Genomic DNA, 12086 nt, shown 5'->3' with positions numbered 1-12086 from the left:
TCTCTCTCTCTCTCTCTCTCTCTCTCTCTCTCTCTCTCTCTCTCTCTCTCTCTCTCTCTCTCTCTCTCTCTCTCTCTCTCAGGTGCCCACATTGCTCAGAGGATGTATGGTTGTGAGTGGGATGATGAGGATGATACTACTGATGGTTATGACCAGTATGGTTATGATGGAGAGGACTTCATAGCGTTGGACCTGAAGACCCTGACCTGGGTCGCTCCAGTACGTCAGGCCTTCAGCACCAAACAGAGATGGGAACGGGATAGAGCTAGATTACAATACGATAAGCACTACTACACCAAGTTCTGTGTTGATTGGTTGAAGAAGTACCTGGACTATGGGAAGAGCACTCTGCAGAGAACAGGTAGAGTCACATGACCTGGTGGGCGTCGACAGACTCATGTCTCTGAGTCCCTGCTCTCTCTCTCTCTCTCTCTCTCTCTCTCTCTCTCTCTCTCTCTCTCTCTCTCTCTCTCTCCCCCCCCCCCCCCCCCCTCTAGAGAGGAGTGGCCGGGGTGGCCACCTGGAACCTGACGGGCCACCCCAGGTGGCCCTAACCCTAACCCTAGTCAGTTCACCGTATGTTTCGTTCGCGTTCCCCCGTCGACAATTCGCATATCAACAATTCCATATGGACCCCCCTATAAAGCCTCGGCCACCCTTGTGCCACCCCTGGAAAAAAAGTCTGGCTCCGCCACTGCCTGGTGGACGTTGACAGACTCATGTCTCTGAGTCCCTGTTCTCTCTCCCTCCCCCCCCCCCCTCTCTCTCTCCCTCCCCCCCTACTCTCTCTCTCTCCCTCCCCCCCCCTCTCTACCCCCCCTCTCTCTCTCCCTCTCCCCCCCCCTCTCTCCCTCCATCCCCCTCTCTCTCTCCCTCCCCCCCCTCTCTCTCTCCCCCCCCTACTCTCTCTCTCTCCCTCCCCCTCCCTCTCTCTCTCCCCCCCCTACTCTCTCTCTCTCTCTCTCCCCCCCCCCCTCTCTCTCCCTCCCCCCCCCTCTCTCCCCCCCCCCTCTCTCAGACAAGACTCATCCTCGAGTGGACACAACTCTGACCTTTATGGGAGAATATGAAATATTGAATATACTACACAACAAGATTTGTTTTTTACATTGTAAAATAATCTCACTCACTCTCTCTCTCTCCCCCTCCCTCTCTTTCTCTCTCTCTCCCCCCTCTCTCTCCCTCTCTCTCTCTCTTTCTCTCCCCCTCTCTCTCTCCTCCCCTCTCTCTCTCTCTCTCTCTCTCCCCCCCACCTCTCACTCCCTCTCTCTCTCTCTTCCCCCCGCTCGCTCTCTCCCCCTCCTCTCTCTCTCTCCCTCTCTCTTTCTCTCCCCCCTCTCTCTCTCACTCTCTCTCTTCCCCCCTCTCTCCCCCTCTCTTTCTCTCTCTCTCCCCACTCTATCTCTCCCTCTCCCCCTCTCTCCCCCTCTCTTTCTCTCTCTCTCTTTCTCCCTCTCTCTATCTCCCCCCCCTCTCTCTCTCTCTCCCCCCCTCTCTCTCTCTCCCCCTCTTTCTCTCCCTCTCTCTCTCTACCCCCCACCTCTCACTCCCTCTCTCTGTCTCTCTCTCTTCCCCCCTCTCTCTCTCTCTCTTTCTCTCTCACTCACTCTCTCTCCAACCACTCGCTCTCTTTCCCCCTCTCTTTCCCCCTCTCTCTTTCTCTTTCTCTCTCTCTCCCCTCTCTTTCTCCCCCTCTCTCTCTCTCACTCTCTCTCTCCCCCTCTCTTTCTCTCTCTCTCTCTCTCTCTCTCTCCCCCCCCTCTCTCTCTTTCCAGAGCGTCCGCGGGTGTCTCTGCTCCAGAGGAGCCCCTCCTCCCCAGTGGTGTGCCATGCTACAGGCTTCTGCCCTGACAGGGTGGTGGTGTTCTGGACGAGAGACGGCCAGGAGCTCCATGAGCAGGTGGACCCCGGGGAGGTCCTCCCCAACCACGACGGGACCTTCCAGCTCAGCGTGGACCTGGACCTCACGGCCGTCCCAGAGGAGGACTGGGGGAGGTACGAGTGTGTGGTCCAGCTGAAAGGCATCGAGGACATCTCCACCCGCCTGGACCCCACCCTCATCAGGACCAACGGGGGTAAGACTGGTGTTGGAGGGGGTGGAGGTGGGGAACACATGTCTCACCACCTCCACCTGACCTCATCACAACCACTGCCAGGTCGACCTGGACACTGCTGAAGCTAGTGGGTCAACACACAGCTCTCAGGAGTAGCTCACTGCAGCAGAGCACGGTGCATTGTGGGTAAATGAGTTCTATGAAGAGGGCTAGGCTCAGATTAGTCCCTGAGTGACCCTGAGCTCCAGAACAGATTCAAGAGGAATAGTTACACTGACGTTGTGTTAGTCGTGTGTGTAGCATCACGTGACCGTAGACATGTGGTTCATTGATGGAGGGATGGATGGGGGAGGGTCTCTGTCCAACATCTATTATTACACACCTGATTTTATTTTGTTGATTTACCTTCAAGTCAAGAGTGACATCACCGTCCCCATCATCATTGGGTTCCTTGTTCTCCTCCTCGCTGCTGCTGCTGCTGCTGTTGTTGGAGTCTTTGTGAAGCGGAAGAGGAACGGTGAGTGGATCAAACTCTCCAGGAGGACTGACACCTGATCTCCACCTGCTCCTACTTCCTGTCCCCTCCCTAGACTCTGATTGGTTGTCTTCACACACTAGTGGTCTGGTGGTAGAAACCTCTCCACCTCTGAATGATGAACCTCCTCCAATGTCAACAGAGACATTGTGGCATTAAGAATATGAAAGTATAATAACATGAGGATATTCACCACTGTTACAACACTAATCATTTCTCCTGATCCTTAGGTTCAGACAAGCGTCACAAACCAGCTGGTGGAAAAAATGGTAAAATGAGTTTTTACTGCAGTTCTGTTCTTATGATCAATGCTACTTAGTGACTTGTCTAGCTCACTGGACTATACAGCTCTATAGATCTAGATACATCTAGCTCACTGGACTATACAGCTCTATAGCTCTAGATACATCTAGCTCACTGGACTATACAGCTCTATAGATCTAGATACATCTAGCTCACTGGACTATACAGCTCTATAGATCTAGATACATCTAGCTCACTGGACTATACAGCTCTATAGATCTAGATACATCTAGCTCACTGGACTATACAGCTCTATAGATCTAGATACATCTAGCTCACTGGACTATACAGCTCTATAGATCTAGATACATCTAGCTCACTGGACTATACAGCTCTATAGATCTAGATACATCTAGCTCACTGGACTATACAGCTCTATAGATCTAGATACATCTAGCTCATGACTTCACCTCCTCCCACTCTGCTACTTCCCAGGTTCTGACACCAGCTCTGAGAACACTGAGGGGCAGAATCCGGCTCCTGAGGAACAACCTCTGACCACAGTCAGTACTTTACCACTTTACAATACTTATTCACTGTCATATGTTTCCAGTTATAGTCATATTTTGACATAATCCCAATCCCAGTAATAGATTAACAGTCATATTTTAACAGTACTCCCTCACAGTAATATATTAACAGTACTTCATCACAGTAATATATTAACAGTTAGCCTGGCTGTTGCCAGACCAAGCTCAATGGTAGATTGCACGTTGGTCTGGGGAGGCTGCTGTCATTGACTTCAGCACAAGAGGCGGAGTTAAATTGACTCTGTACGCAATTGGCTGCTTGCCGTCGCTTCCCTGTCGTCATTGTGTTAAACCAGCCAATAGCGCGCCAGGGGGAAAAGCCAGCTTGCTGATTGGCTCCTGCAAAAACGTATCGAAACTAGAAAGGAATGTATTGCTCTTCTCCAGACCCTTCTGCAGGGCCAACTCAAATCACCGGCAGAATGGGCGGGGCTACCCAGTCTAATAAACAGTATCATCACAGTGATAATGTGTTTAATGTTTAATGCTGACTTGTGCTTCCTTGCTGTTTAGGTTCAAAGTTAAATCATGATGAGGCTTCTCACGTTCAGCTTCCTAAACCAGGATGGAGTGGATCGCTGTTCATTTATAATCCTCACAATCAGTTTTGGGACTTCAGCTAACTAAAGATGCTACATTTGCTTAATTACAATAACGTTCATAATTAACTTTGTTTTGATAAAAAACATCAATCCGTAATAAGTGTAAATCAGTTAGATCTCTGTATTTGTGATAGATTTGATTAAACTGGCTTAAACTTGCAATCTTTCACTGATGCTTGGAAACCAAAGCAACACGACCTCACCATGATGGCCATTTTGTTTTGGTTCTAACTGCTTCATCTTATAACCTTTTAATTATGATATATTGTTTAGTAATGTTTAAGTTTGAAATAATGTTTAAAGATTCAGAATCAAGATTTTGGACAGTGAGATTCTGTCAAGTTTTAAAACAATAATCAATAATCTTAACAATAATTTAATGTGTTTCCTTAAAATATATTATTTGAGAGTTCTTGCATTGCTACATAGGCTACCACAATCGAGCTAGGCTGCTTTAGCTTTAATGCTCTTTGTTGTATTTTCTGTGTTCTTTGGGGAATTGGATCATATATACTTGGGTTATTCTGTCAATAAAATACATAAAAATTGTTTTGCCTACATATATTTACTATACTTATCGTTAGGTTAGGTTTAGATACTTTGTTTAGAGGTTAGGTTTATTATTAAAGGTTGTTAGGTTATATGTTAATCCTTAGGATTAAATTGACAAATATAGACTAATTGATTTTAAAATATGAAATTGAATAAAAAAATACAGAAATGAATAATACAAAATTCTTATGTTAAGTTATAAAAAAAGAGAAGCCATGTGATACATAAACATTTACAAAAACATTTATTAATGGCATTTATGATTTTAGGTAATTGAGATATGTACCTATTTAGCCTTTCATTTATTCAATATTTGATAATATCCTATGATATACAACATGAACACAATCATACTAAATGTAAATAGCTTTAACATCATGAAAACAGAGATATAATCTGTCAGCAGATCAAATAACAGAATGTATAAATCCTCATCCAGTCCCCACCCAGCTAGCGTGTAGAACCAAGATGGCTGCCGGGTGAATAAGGCCCAGGACTGATCTGACTGGTTTGGAGACAGGCTGGCTGGGCGACCTGATTGGCTGCCTGGGTCACATGGTGTGCTGAGGGTTGGCTCTGGAAATCCCCGGAAGCTGCAGCCTGGTTTCCCGCCAGAGACCAGGAGCACCACAACACCAACTGTACAAACTGCCACAACACCGGCCTCCATCTTGTCTCCTGACGTCAACAGAAGCGCCGAATGGCGGCTGTGGTCACTGCACACGGCGTCTGATTAAAGACAATAAAAACATTGGTTTGGTCATAGTTTATCAACATTATTTTACAATGTTAACAACAAGCCTTTGACCCTGGCTCTAACTTTAAATTTGGTTTGTCATTAAAGTCAGATTGTAGTGACCTACAAGGGGCATTAGAGGGAGACATTCACCCGGTCACCTGCGCCTTTAAGAGAGCGGGCGGGTGGAGGAAGGGGAGGTCCTTAGCCGGCACACCTGGTCCCTGGCTGTATGTGAATTGTTTTGGAAGTAAACAAACCCAACCTGCCTTCGTCTCCTGTGTTGTTGTTTTCCGCACTTCCACATTGGTGACCCTGAGAAAAAGAACTATGTCGAAACCCGAAGGAAGCAACGGCTACTCTGCAATGCCTGGACCGAGCGGGGCTGGAGAAGCTGTAAGTGTCTGCACCGCGACCATCAAGTTGCCCGAAATTTGGCAGCGCAACCCGCGGCCGTGGTTTCAGCACATCGAAGCCCAGTTCCAGCTAAGAGGAATAACGCAGGACGTTACGAGGTACTTCCATGTGGTGGCGGCGTTGGATGCCTCGACGACGGCCAGAGCGATGGCACTGCTAGAGGCTCCACCGGCTGTCGGGAAGTACGACGCGCTCAAAGCATTCCTGATGAAACTTTTCGAACTGTCGGAGCTGGAGAAAGCAGACCGCCTGCTGTCCCTTAACGGCCTAGGGGACAGCAAGCCGTCCGAGTTGATGGAGAGGATGCTGGCTGTGCTGGGTTCGGCTGATCCCGCATTCCTGTTTACTCACATTTTCCTGCGGCAGCTTCCAGCGCCTGTGCGCACTGCGCCAGCCTGCTCCCCCTTCTCCGCCTCAAAGGACTACCGCCAGCTGGCTGCGGAAGCACACAGGATTTTCCTTGCCAATCGGCAGCAGTTTGTGCACGCACTGCTCCCTACCCATGGCGTTTCGACCCCGCCGACCCCTTCGGAGGACACCTTCGGCACCGCAGCCGCAGTGACGGCCCGCCGCCAGCGCGACGACGGGTTGTGTTATTACCATGCCAGGTTTGGAGCCAAGGCTAAGCAGTGTCGCCAGCCATGCAATTTCGCGGGGCAGGGAAACGCCAGGGCCAGCACTCATTAGCAGCTAGGGGTGCTGGCCGTGACTGCAGGCTGCTGTTTGTCACCGACTCCATCTCCGGCCGGCGTCTGTTGGTCGACTCGGGCGCCCAGCGCAGCATCCTGCCAGCTCAGCCTGTGGACACCATGGCTGGCGGACACGGCCCGCGGATGGACGCCGCCAATGGCACGCCTATACGTACCTATGGCACCAGGTATGTGGAGGTGTGTTTCGGCGGGCGGCGCTTCGGCTGGGACTTCGTTATGGCCGCTGTGTCTACACCGATCCTCGGCGCGGACTTCCTCTGTGCCTTCAGGTTGCTAGTGGATGTTACGAACTGCCGCCTGATGGATGCTGTGGCCTTTGCTACATACCCCTGCACGCTTGGAGGGGTGGGTGGGCTCTGCCTGTCACACACCTTCGCCACAGGGGATCCATATCAGCGCTTACTGGCCGAGTTCCCTGTCCTCACCACACCCACGTTCTCGTCGGCAGTGGCTAAGCACGGCGTGGAGCACCACATCACCACTGTCGGCCCTCCAGTCTACGCTCACGCTCGGCGCCTCGACTCCGCAAAGCTCGTGATTGCCAGGGGGGAGTTCACCACCATGGAACGCCTCGGCATCGTGCGCCGCTCGAACAGCCCATGGAACCCCCCCCCTGCACATGGTGACTAAGGCTGATGGCGGTTGGCGCCCATGCGGCGATTTTCGTCGCCTGAACAACTCCACGACCGCCGACCGGTATCCTGTTCCGCATATACAGGACTTCTCTGCCCACCTGGCAGGGGCCACCATCTTTTCCAAGGTGGACCTGGTGCGGGGATACCACCAGGTACCGGTCCACCCACTGGACGTTCCCAAGACAGCGGTCATCACGCCCTTCGGCCTGTTTGAATTCCTGAGGATGCCTTTCGGCCTTAAGGGGGCGGCACAGACGTTTCAGCGCCTGATGGACTCTGTACTGCGGGACCTGCCGTTCTTGTTTGTCTATCTGGACGACGTTCTGGTGGCCAGCGCATGTGCAGAGGAGCACCTGACACACCTCCGGCTGCTGTTCGAGCGGCTCAGCGAGCACGGCCTCATCGTCAATCCGGCCAAGTGTCAGTTCGGCCTGTCGTCCATTACCTTCCTCGGACACCACGTCACTCCACAGGGAGCGGTCCCCCTTCCCGCCAGGGTGGACGCCGTCGCCGGTTTCCCACGCCCCCGCACTGTGAAGTCCCTGCAGGAGTTCCTGGGCATGGTGAACTTTTACAACAGGTTCATCCCCCATGCGGCTCACCTCATGCGGCCCTTGTACGGGGCCCTGCGGGGAAAAGGGCCCAGGGATGACGTGGACTGGACCCCGGGGAGGGACGGAGCATTTGATGCGGCCAAGGCTGCGCTGGCCACCGCGGCGTTGCTGGCGCACCCGTCCCCCACTGCCCCGGTCGCCCTCACGACAGACGCATCGGACTACGCAGTGGGAGCGGTGTGTGAGCAGTGGGTGAGCGGGGCTTGGCAGCCCTTGGCCTTCTTCAGTAAGCAGCTTCGCGACAACGAGAGGAAGTACAGCGCCTTTGACAGGGAGCTCCTGGCTCTCTTCCTCGCCACCCGACACTTCAGGTTCCTGTTGGAGGGCCGCCGGTTCACCGCCTTCGTAGACCACAAGCCGCTGACATTCGCCATGGCCAAAACCACGGAACCGTGGTCTGGTCGACAGCAGCGTCAGCTCTCTGCCATCTCCGAGTATACCACGGACATCCAGCATGTGTCTGGCAAGGACAACTCCGTCGCCGACTGCCTTTCCCGGTCGGTCGTGGGGTCCGTGCACTTGGGACTGGATTACGCGGCTATGGCCGCTGACCAGGCAACAGACTCGGACATTCAGGCCTACCGAACGGCCCCCACTGGGCTGCGGCTGGAAGACGTGGTGTTTGATGACGCCAAATCCACTCTAGTCTGCGACGTCTCCACGGGTCAACCGCGCCCCATGGTGCCTACTGGCTGGCGGCGCCAGATTTTCAACACCATCCACGGCCTTTCCCACCCTGGCGTGAAAGCCTCCACGAGGCTGGTGGGGGCCAAGTTCGTCTGGCCTGGCCTCAGAAGGGATGTCCGGACGTGGGCTGGCTCCTGCGTGGCGTGCCAGCGGGCCAAGATACAACGCCATATCAAGACCCCTTTGGCACCGTTTCTGGTGCCGGAGAGGCGTTTCGACCATGTCAACGTGGACCTGGTAGGCCCCCTGCCCCCCTCCCTCGGGTTCACTCACCTCCTCACCATGGTGGATAGAACCACCAGGTGGCCGGAAGCCGTGCCCCTGTCATCTACCACATCAGCAGAGGTGGCCCGGGCGTTCATCGCGTGCTGGGTGGCCCGGTTCGGCACGCCGGCTGACCTCACCTCTGACAGGGGCCCACAGTTCACGTCAGAGCTTTGGACTGCGGTGGCTGAGGGCCTGGGGGTGAAGCTCCACCGCACCACGGCGTACAACCCGCAGGGCAACGGCCTTTGTGAGAGGTTCCATCGCTCCATGAAGGCTGCTCTGCGGGCCAGCCTTACGGACAGCAGCTGGGCCGACCGCCTCCCGTGGGTCATGCTTGGTCTTCGCTCTGCTCCCAAGGAGGACCTCCAGACCTCCTCCGCCGAGCTGGTGTATGGCCAGCCACTGCGTGTTCCGGGGGAGTTCCTCCCAGAGGCCGCATCCCCCTGGTCTGCCGACTCTCATCAGGCGGTGTCCCGGGGCGTCGCTGAGGCCTTTGTCCCCATTCCAACATCTCGCCACTGCGTTCCCCAGTCCTACGTGCCCAAGGACCTGCTGTTGGCCAAATACGTCTTCATCCGCCACGACAGCCATCGGACTCCCTTACAGCCCCCATACGATGGACCCTTCCGCGTCCTGGAGGCGGGAGCTAAGAACTTTGTGGTGGACCTGGGGGGTAAACCAGAGCGGGTCACAGTGGACCGGCTCAAGCCTGCTCATCTGGACATTGACGAGCCGGTTCAGCTGGCCCTGCCCCCGCGGCGGGGACGCCCCCCTGCTGCGGCCTCCGGCCCCGCCCCGGCCCCGGCTCCGGCTCCGGCCCCGGCGCCCAAGCCGCCCAGGGCCCTTGACCCCCCTCCTGCTAAACGCAGCCGTTTTGGCCGCCTGATACGGCCACCGCCACGTTAATTGTCTGTCACTTGTTTATTGAAGGACTTTTCAGTTATGCACTTTTGGTTATGGTGAATTCTGGGGGGGCCTGTGTAGTGACCTACAAGGGGCATTAGAGGGAGACATTCACCCGGTCACCTGCGCCTTTAAGAGAGCGGGCGGGTGGAGGAAGGGGAGGTCCTTAGCCGGCACACCTGGTCCCTGGCTGTATGTGAATTGTTTTGGAAGTAAACAAACCCAACCTGCCTTCGTCTCCTGTGTCGTTGTTTTCCGCACTTCCACAAGATCGTGTTTTATTGTGTACTAAAGGTGAGATTATTGTGTTGTGTGCTGAAAGTCAGGTTGTTGTGTTGTGTTGTGTACTAAAGTGAGATCATTGTTGTGTTGTGTTGTGTACTAAAGGTAGATCATCATTGTGTTGTGTTGTGTACTAAAGTGATATCATCATTGTGTAGTGTTGTGTACTAAAGGTAGATCATCATTGTGTTGTGTTGTGTACTAAAGGTAGATCATCGTTGTGTTGTGTTGTGTACTAAAGGTAGATCATTGTTGTGTTGTGTTGTGTACTAAAGGTAGATCATCGTTGTGTTGTGTTGTGTTCCTAGGTGGAGCAGGGTGTAGAGACAACACCGTCACCAGCGTCATAACTCCTAAACTGCCGACGCACAAAATGGCGTCCGGTGAAGTGTGAGCTGTAATGGTGGCGGGAGATTCCAGAGATACAGAGCCTCACCGCCCACGGTGTCCATGGTTACGCACAAGATTCACTTCTTAGATCGTCCCAGTGTGTGTGTGTGTGTGTGTGTGTGTGTGTGTGTGTGTGTGTGTGTGTGTGTGTGTGTGTGTGTGTGTGTGTGTGTGTGTGTGTGTGTGTGTTGTAATGACAAGCTGCTTGTAGAGCAGGAGAGTCTCTCTGACTTTCCCTTTGACTCCTCTGGCAGAATCACAAAACAAACACACACACATTCATGCAAACATACAAACATAAAACTGCACACATAGACACTCTCTCTCTCTCTCTCTTCCTCCTCTCTCTCTCTCTCTCTTCCCCCTCCCTCTCTCTCTCTCTCACTCTCTCTCTCTCTCACACACACACACACACACACACACACACTCCACATCTGCGTTGTTTCCTGGTAAAAGAGGATCTAAAGTGTGTATATATCTCGTGACATGAGACTTCAGCAGTAATTGATAAATGTTCAGTGTAGTAAACCGATATCCAGCCCGCGTCGCCTCGTCTGAACCCACGCGGAGGAAAGAGTCACTTTCTCTTTCAGAAGACCACGGCATTCATTTAATATCACCGCTAATGACCTAGAAAATAAACAAACTATTTCATGCGGTCATGAGCGACAACAATTCCACAAAACAAGATCTCATAAAGCCGCCTCTATGACTCAGAGGAGATAGCCCCTCCCACTTTATGACTCAGAGGAGATAACCCCTCCCACTTTATGACTCAGAGGAGATAGCCCCTCCCACTGTCACTCTGCCTTCACAGGCCGTGACTGACCTCTAGTGGAGGAGATGAGAGCAGCAGAAGACGGGCTAGGGTGAGTAGCATCCACACCACAGGCCCCGCCCCTCTGCCACGCCTGTGGGGGGGTGGGGTGGGCCTGCGACCGGGGGGGTTCTTAACGTGTGTGTGGGGCAGGGTGGTCCGGTGTGGTGGGGTTCTTAACGTGTGTGTGGGGCAGGGTGGTCCGGTGTGGTGGGGTTCTTAACGTGTGTGTGGTGCAGGGTGGTCCGGTGTGGTGGGGTTCTTAACGTGTGTGTGGGGCAGGGTGGTCCGGTGTGGTGGGGTTCTTAACGTGTGTGTGGGGCAGGGTGGTCCGGTGTGGTGGGGTTCTTAACGTGTGTGTGGGGCAGGGTGGTCCGGTGTGGTGGGGTTCTTAACGTGTGTGTGGGGCAGGGTGGTCCGGTGTGGTGGGGTTCTTAACGTGTGTGTGGGGCAGGGTGGTCCGGTGTGGTGGGGTTCTTAACGTGTGTGTGGGGCAGGGTGGTCCGGTGTGGTGGGGTTCTTAACGTGTGTGTGGGGCAGGGTGGTCCGGTGTGGTGGGGTTCTTAACGTGTGTGTGGGGCAGGGTGGTCCGGTGTGGTGGGGTTCCACTCCCAGACTAAAGGTGGCGGGTTGGATCCTGAAGGTCTGCAGTCGGGCTCCACCCTGCAGCGGGAGGCGGCCTGCAGGCGTCTGAACACACAGGATCAGGTGGGTTAGGAGGCTCAGCTGGAGGTGGAAGCGTCTCTCAATGACCCAACACACCGTCTGTCACCGGCCTGTCCTCAAAGCGCTGTGCTGTCGGGTCACTGAGGGTCAAAGGTCGGACGGGCCAGCACATGAACCCGCTCAGCGGTTTAGGAGCGACAAAGGTGACGGGTGAAGAGGATCCTGATCCAGCCAGCTCTCCTGAGCCTCCTTCATGTTGAAGTGGATAGATGATATGATATCGCTCTCCTACATCTGACTAGACCCCTCTCTGTGGCCAGAGGTCAGAGGTCAGAGGTCAGAGGGTCAGATGATGTCAGCGGGACATCCCTGCATGGACCTCCACA

The 12086-nt window shown here is 53.6% G+C and overlaps 1 protein-coding gene across 1 annotated transcript; it reads left to right on the top strand.

Moving 5' to 3' along the window:
- Positions 1-65: 65 nt before the first annotated feature.
- LOC311373078 (major histocompatibility complex class I-related gene protein-like) lies at positions 66-4573 on the top strand. Its single transcript, XM_084489926.1, has 6 exons — positions 66-361; positions 1776-2075; positions 2467-2571; positions 2820-2858; positions 3328-3395; positions 3936-4573. The coding sequence occupies exons 1-6, from the start codon at positions 103-105 to the stop codon at positions 3945-3947; spliced, it is 783 nt and encodes a 260-aa protein (XP_084346052.1). The 5' UTR covers positions 66-102; the 3' UTR covers positions 3948-4573.
- The last annotated feature ends 7513 nt before the right edge of the window (positions 4574-12086 follow it).

The sequence above is a fragment of the Micromesistius poutassou genome, assembly GCF_964030765.1.
Source record: "Micromesistius poutassou genome assembly, contig: SCAFFOLD_6156, whole genome shotgun sequence".
In the NCBI taxonomy this organism is placed as follows: Eukaryota; Metazoa; Chordata; class Actinopteri; order Gadiformes; family Gadidae; genus Micromesistius; species Micromesistius poutassou.
Note: the sequence above shows the minus strand (reverse complement) of the source record. Positions and strands in the feature narration are given on the sequence as shown.

Excerpts from the sequence above, each read along its gene's own strand:
- LOC311373078 (XM_084489926.1), top strand. The coding sequence starts at position 103 with ATGTATGGTTGTGAGTGGGATGATGAGGATGATACTACTGATGGTTAT. Across the intron at positions 362-1,775 it reads GAGCACTCTGCAGAGAACAG|AGCGTCCGCGGGTGTCTCTG; the intron begins GTAGAGTCACAT and ends CTCTCTTTCCAG. Across the intron at positions 2,076-2,466 it reads CCTCATCAGGACCAACGGGG|TCAAGAGTGACATCACCGTC; the intron begins GTAAGACTGGTG and ends TTTACCTTCAAG.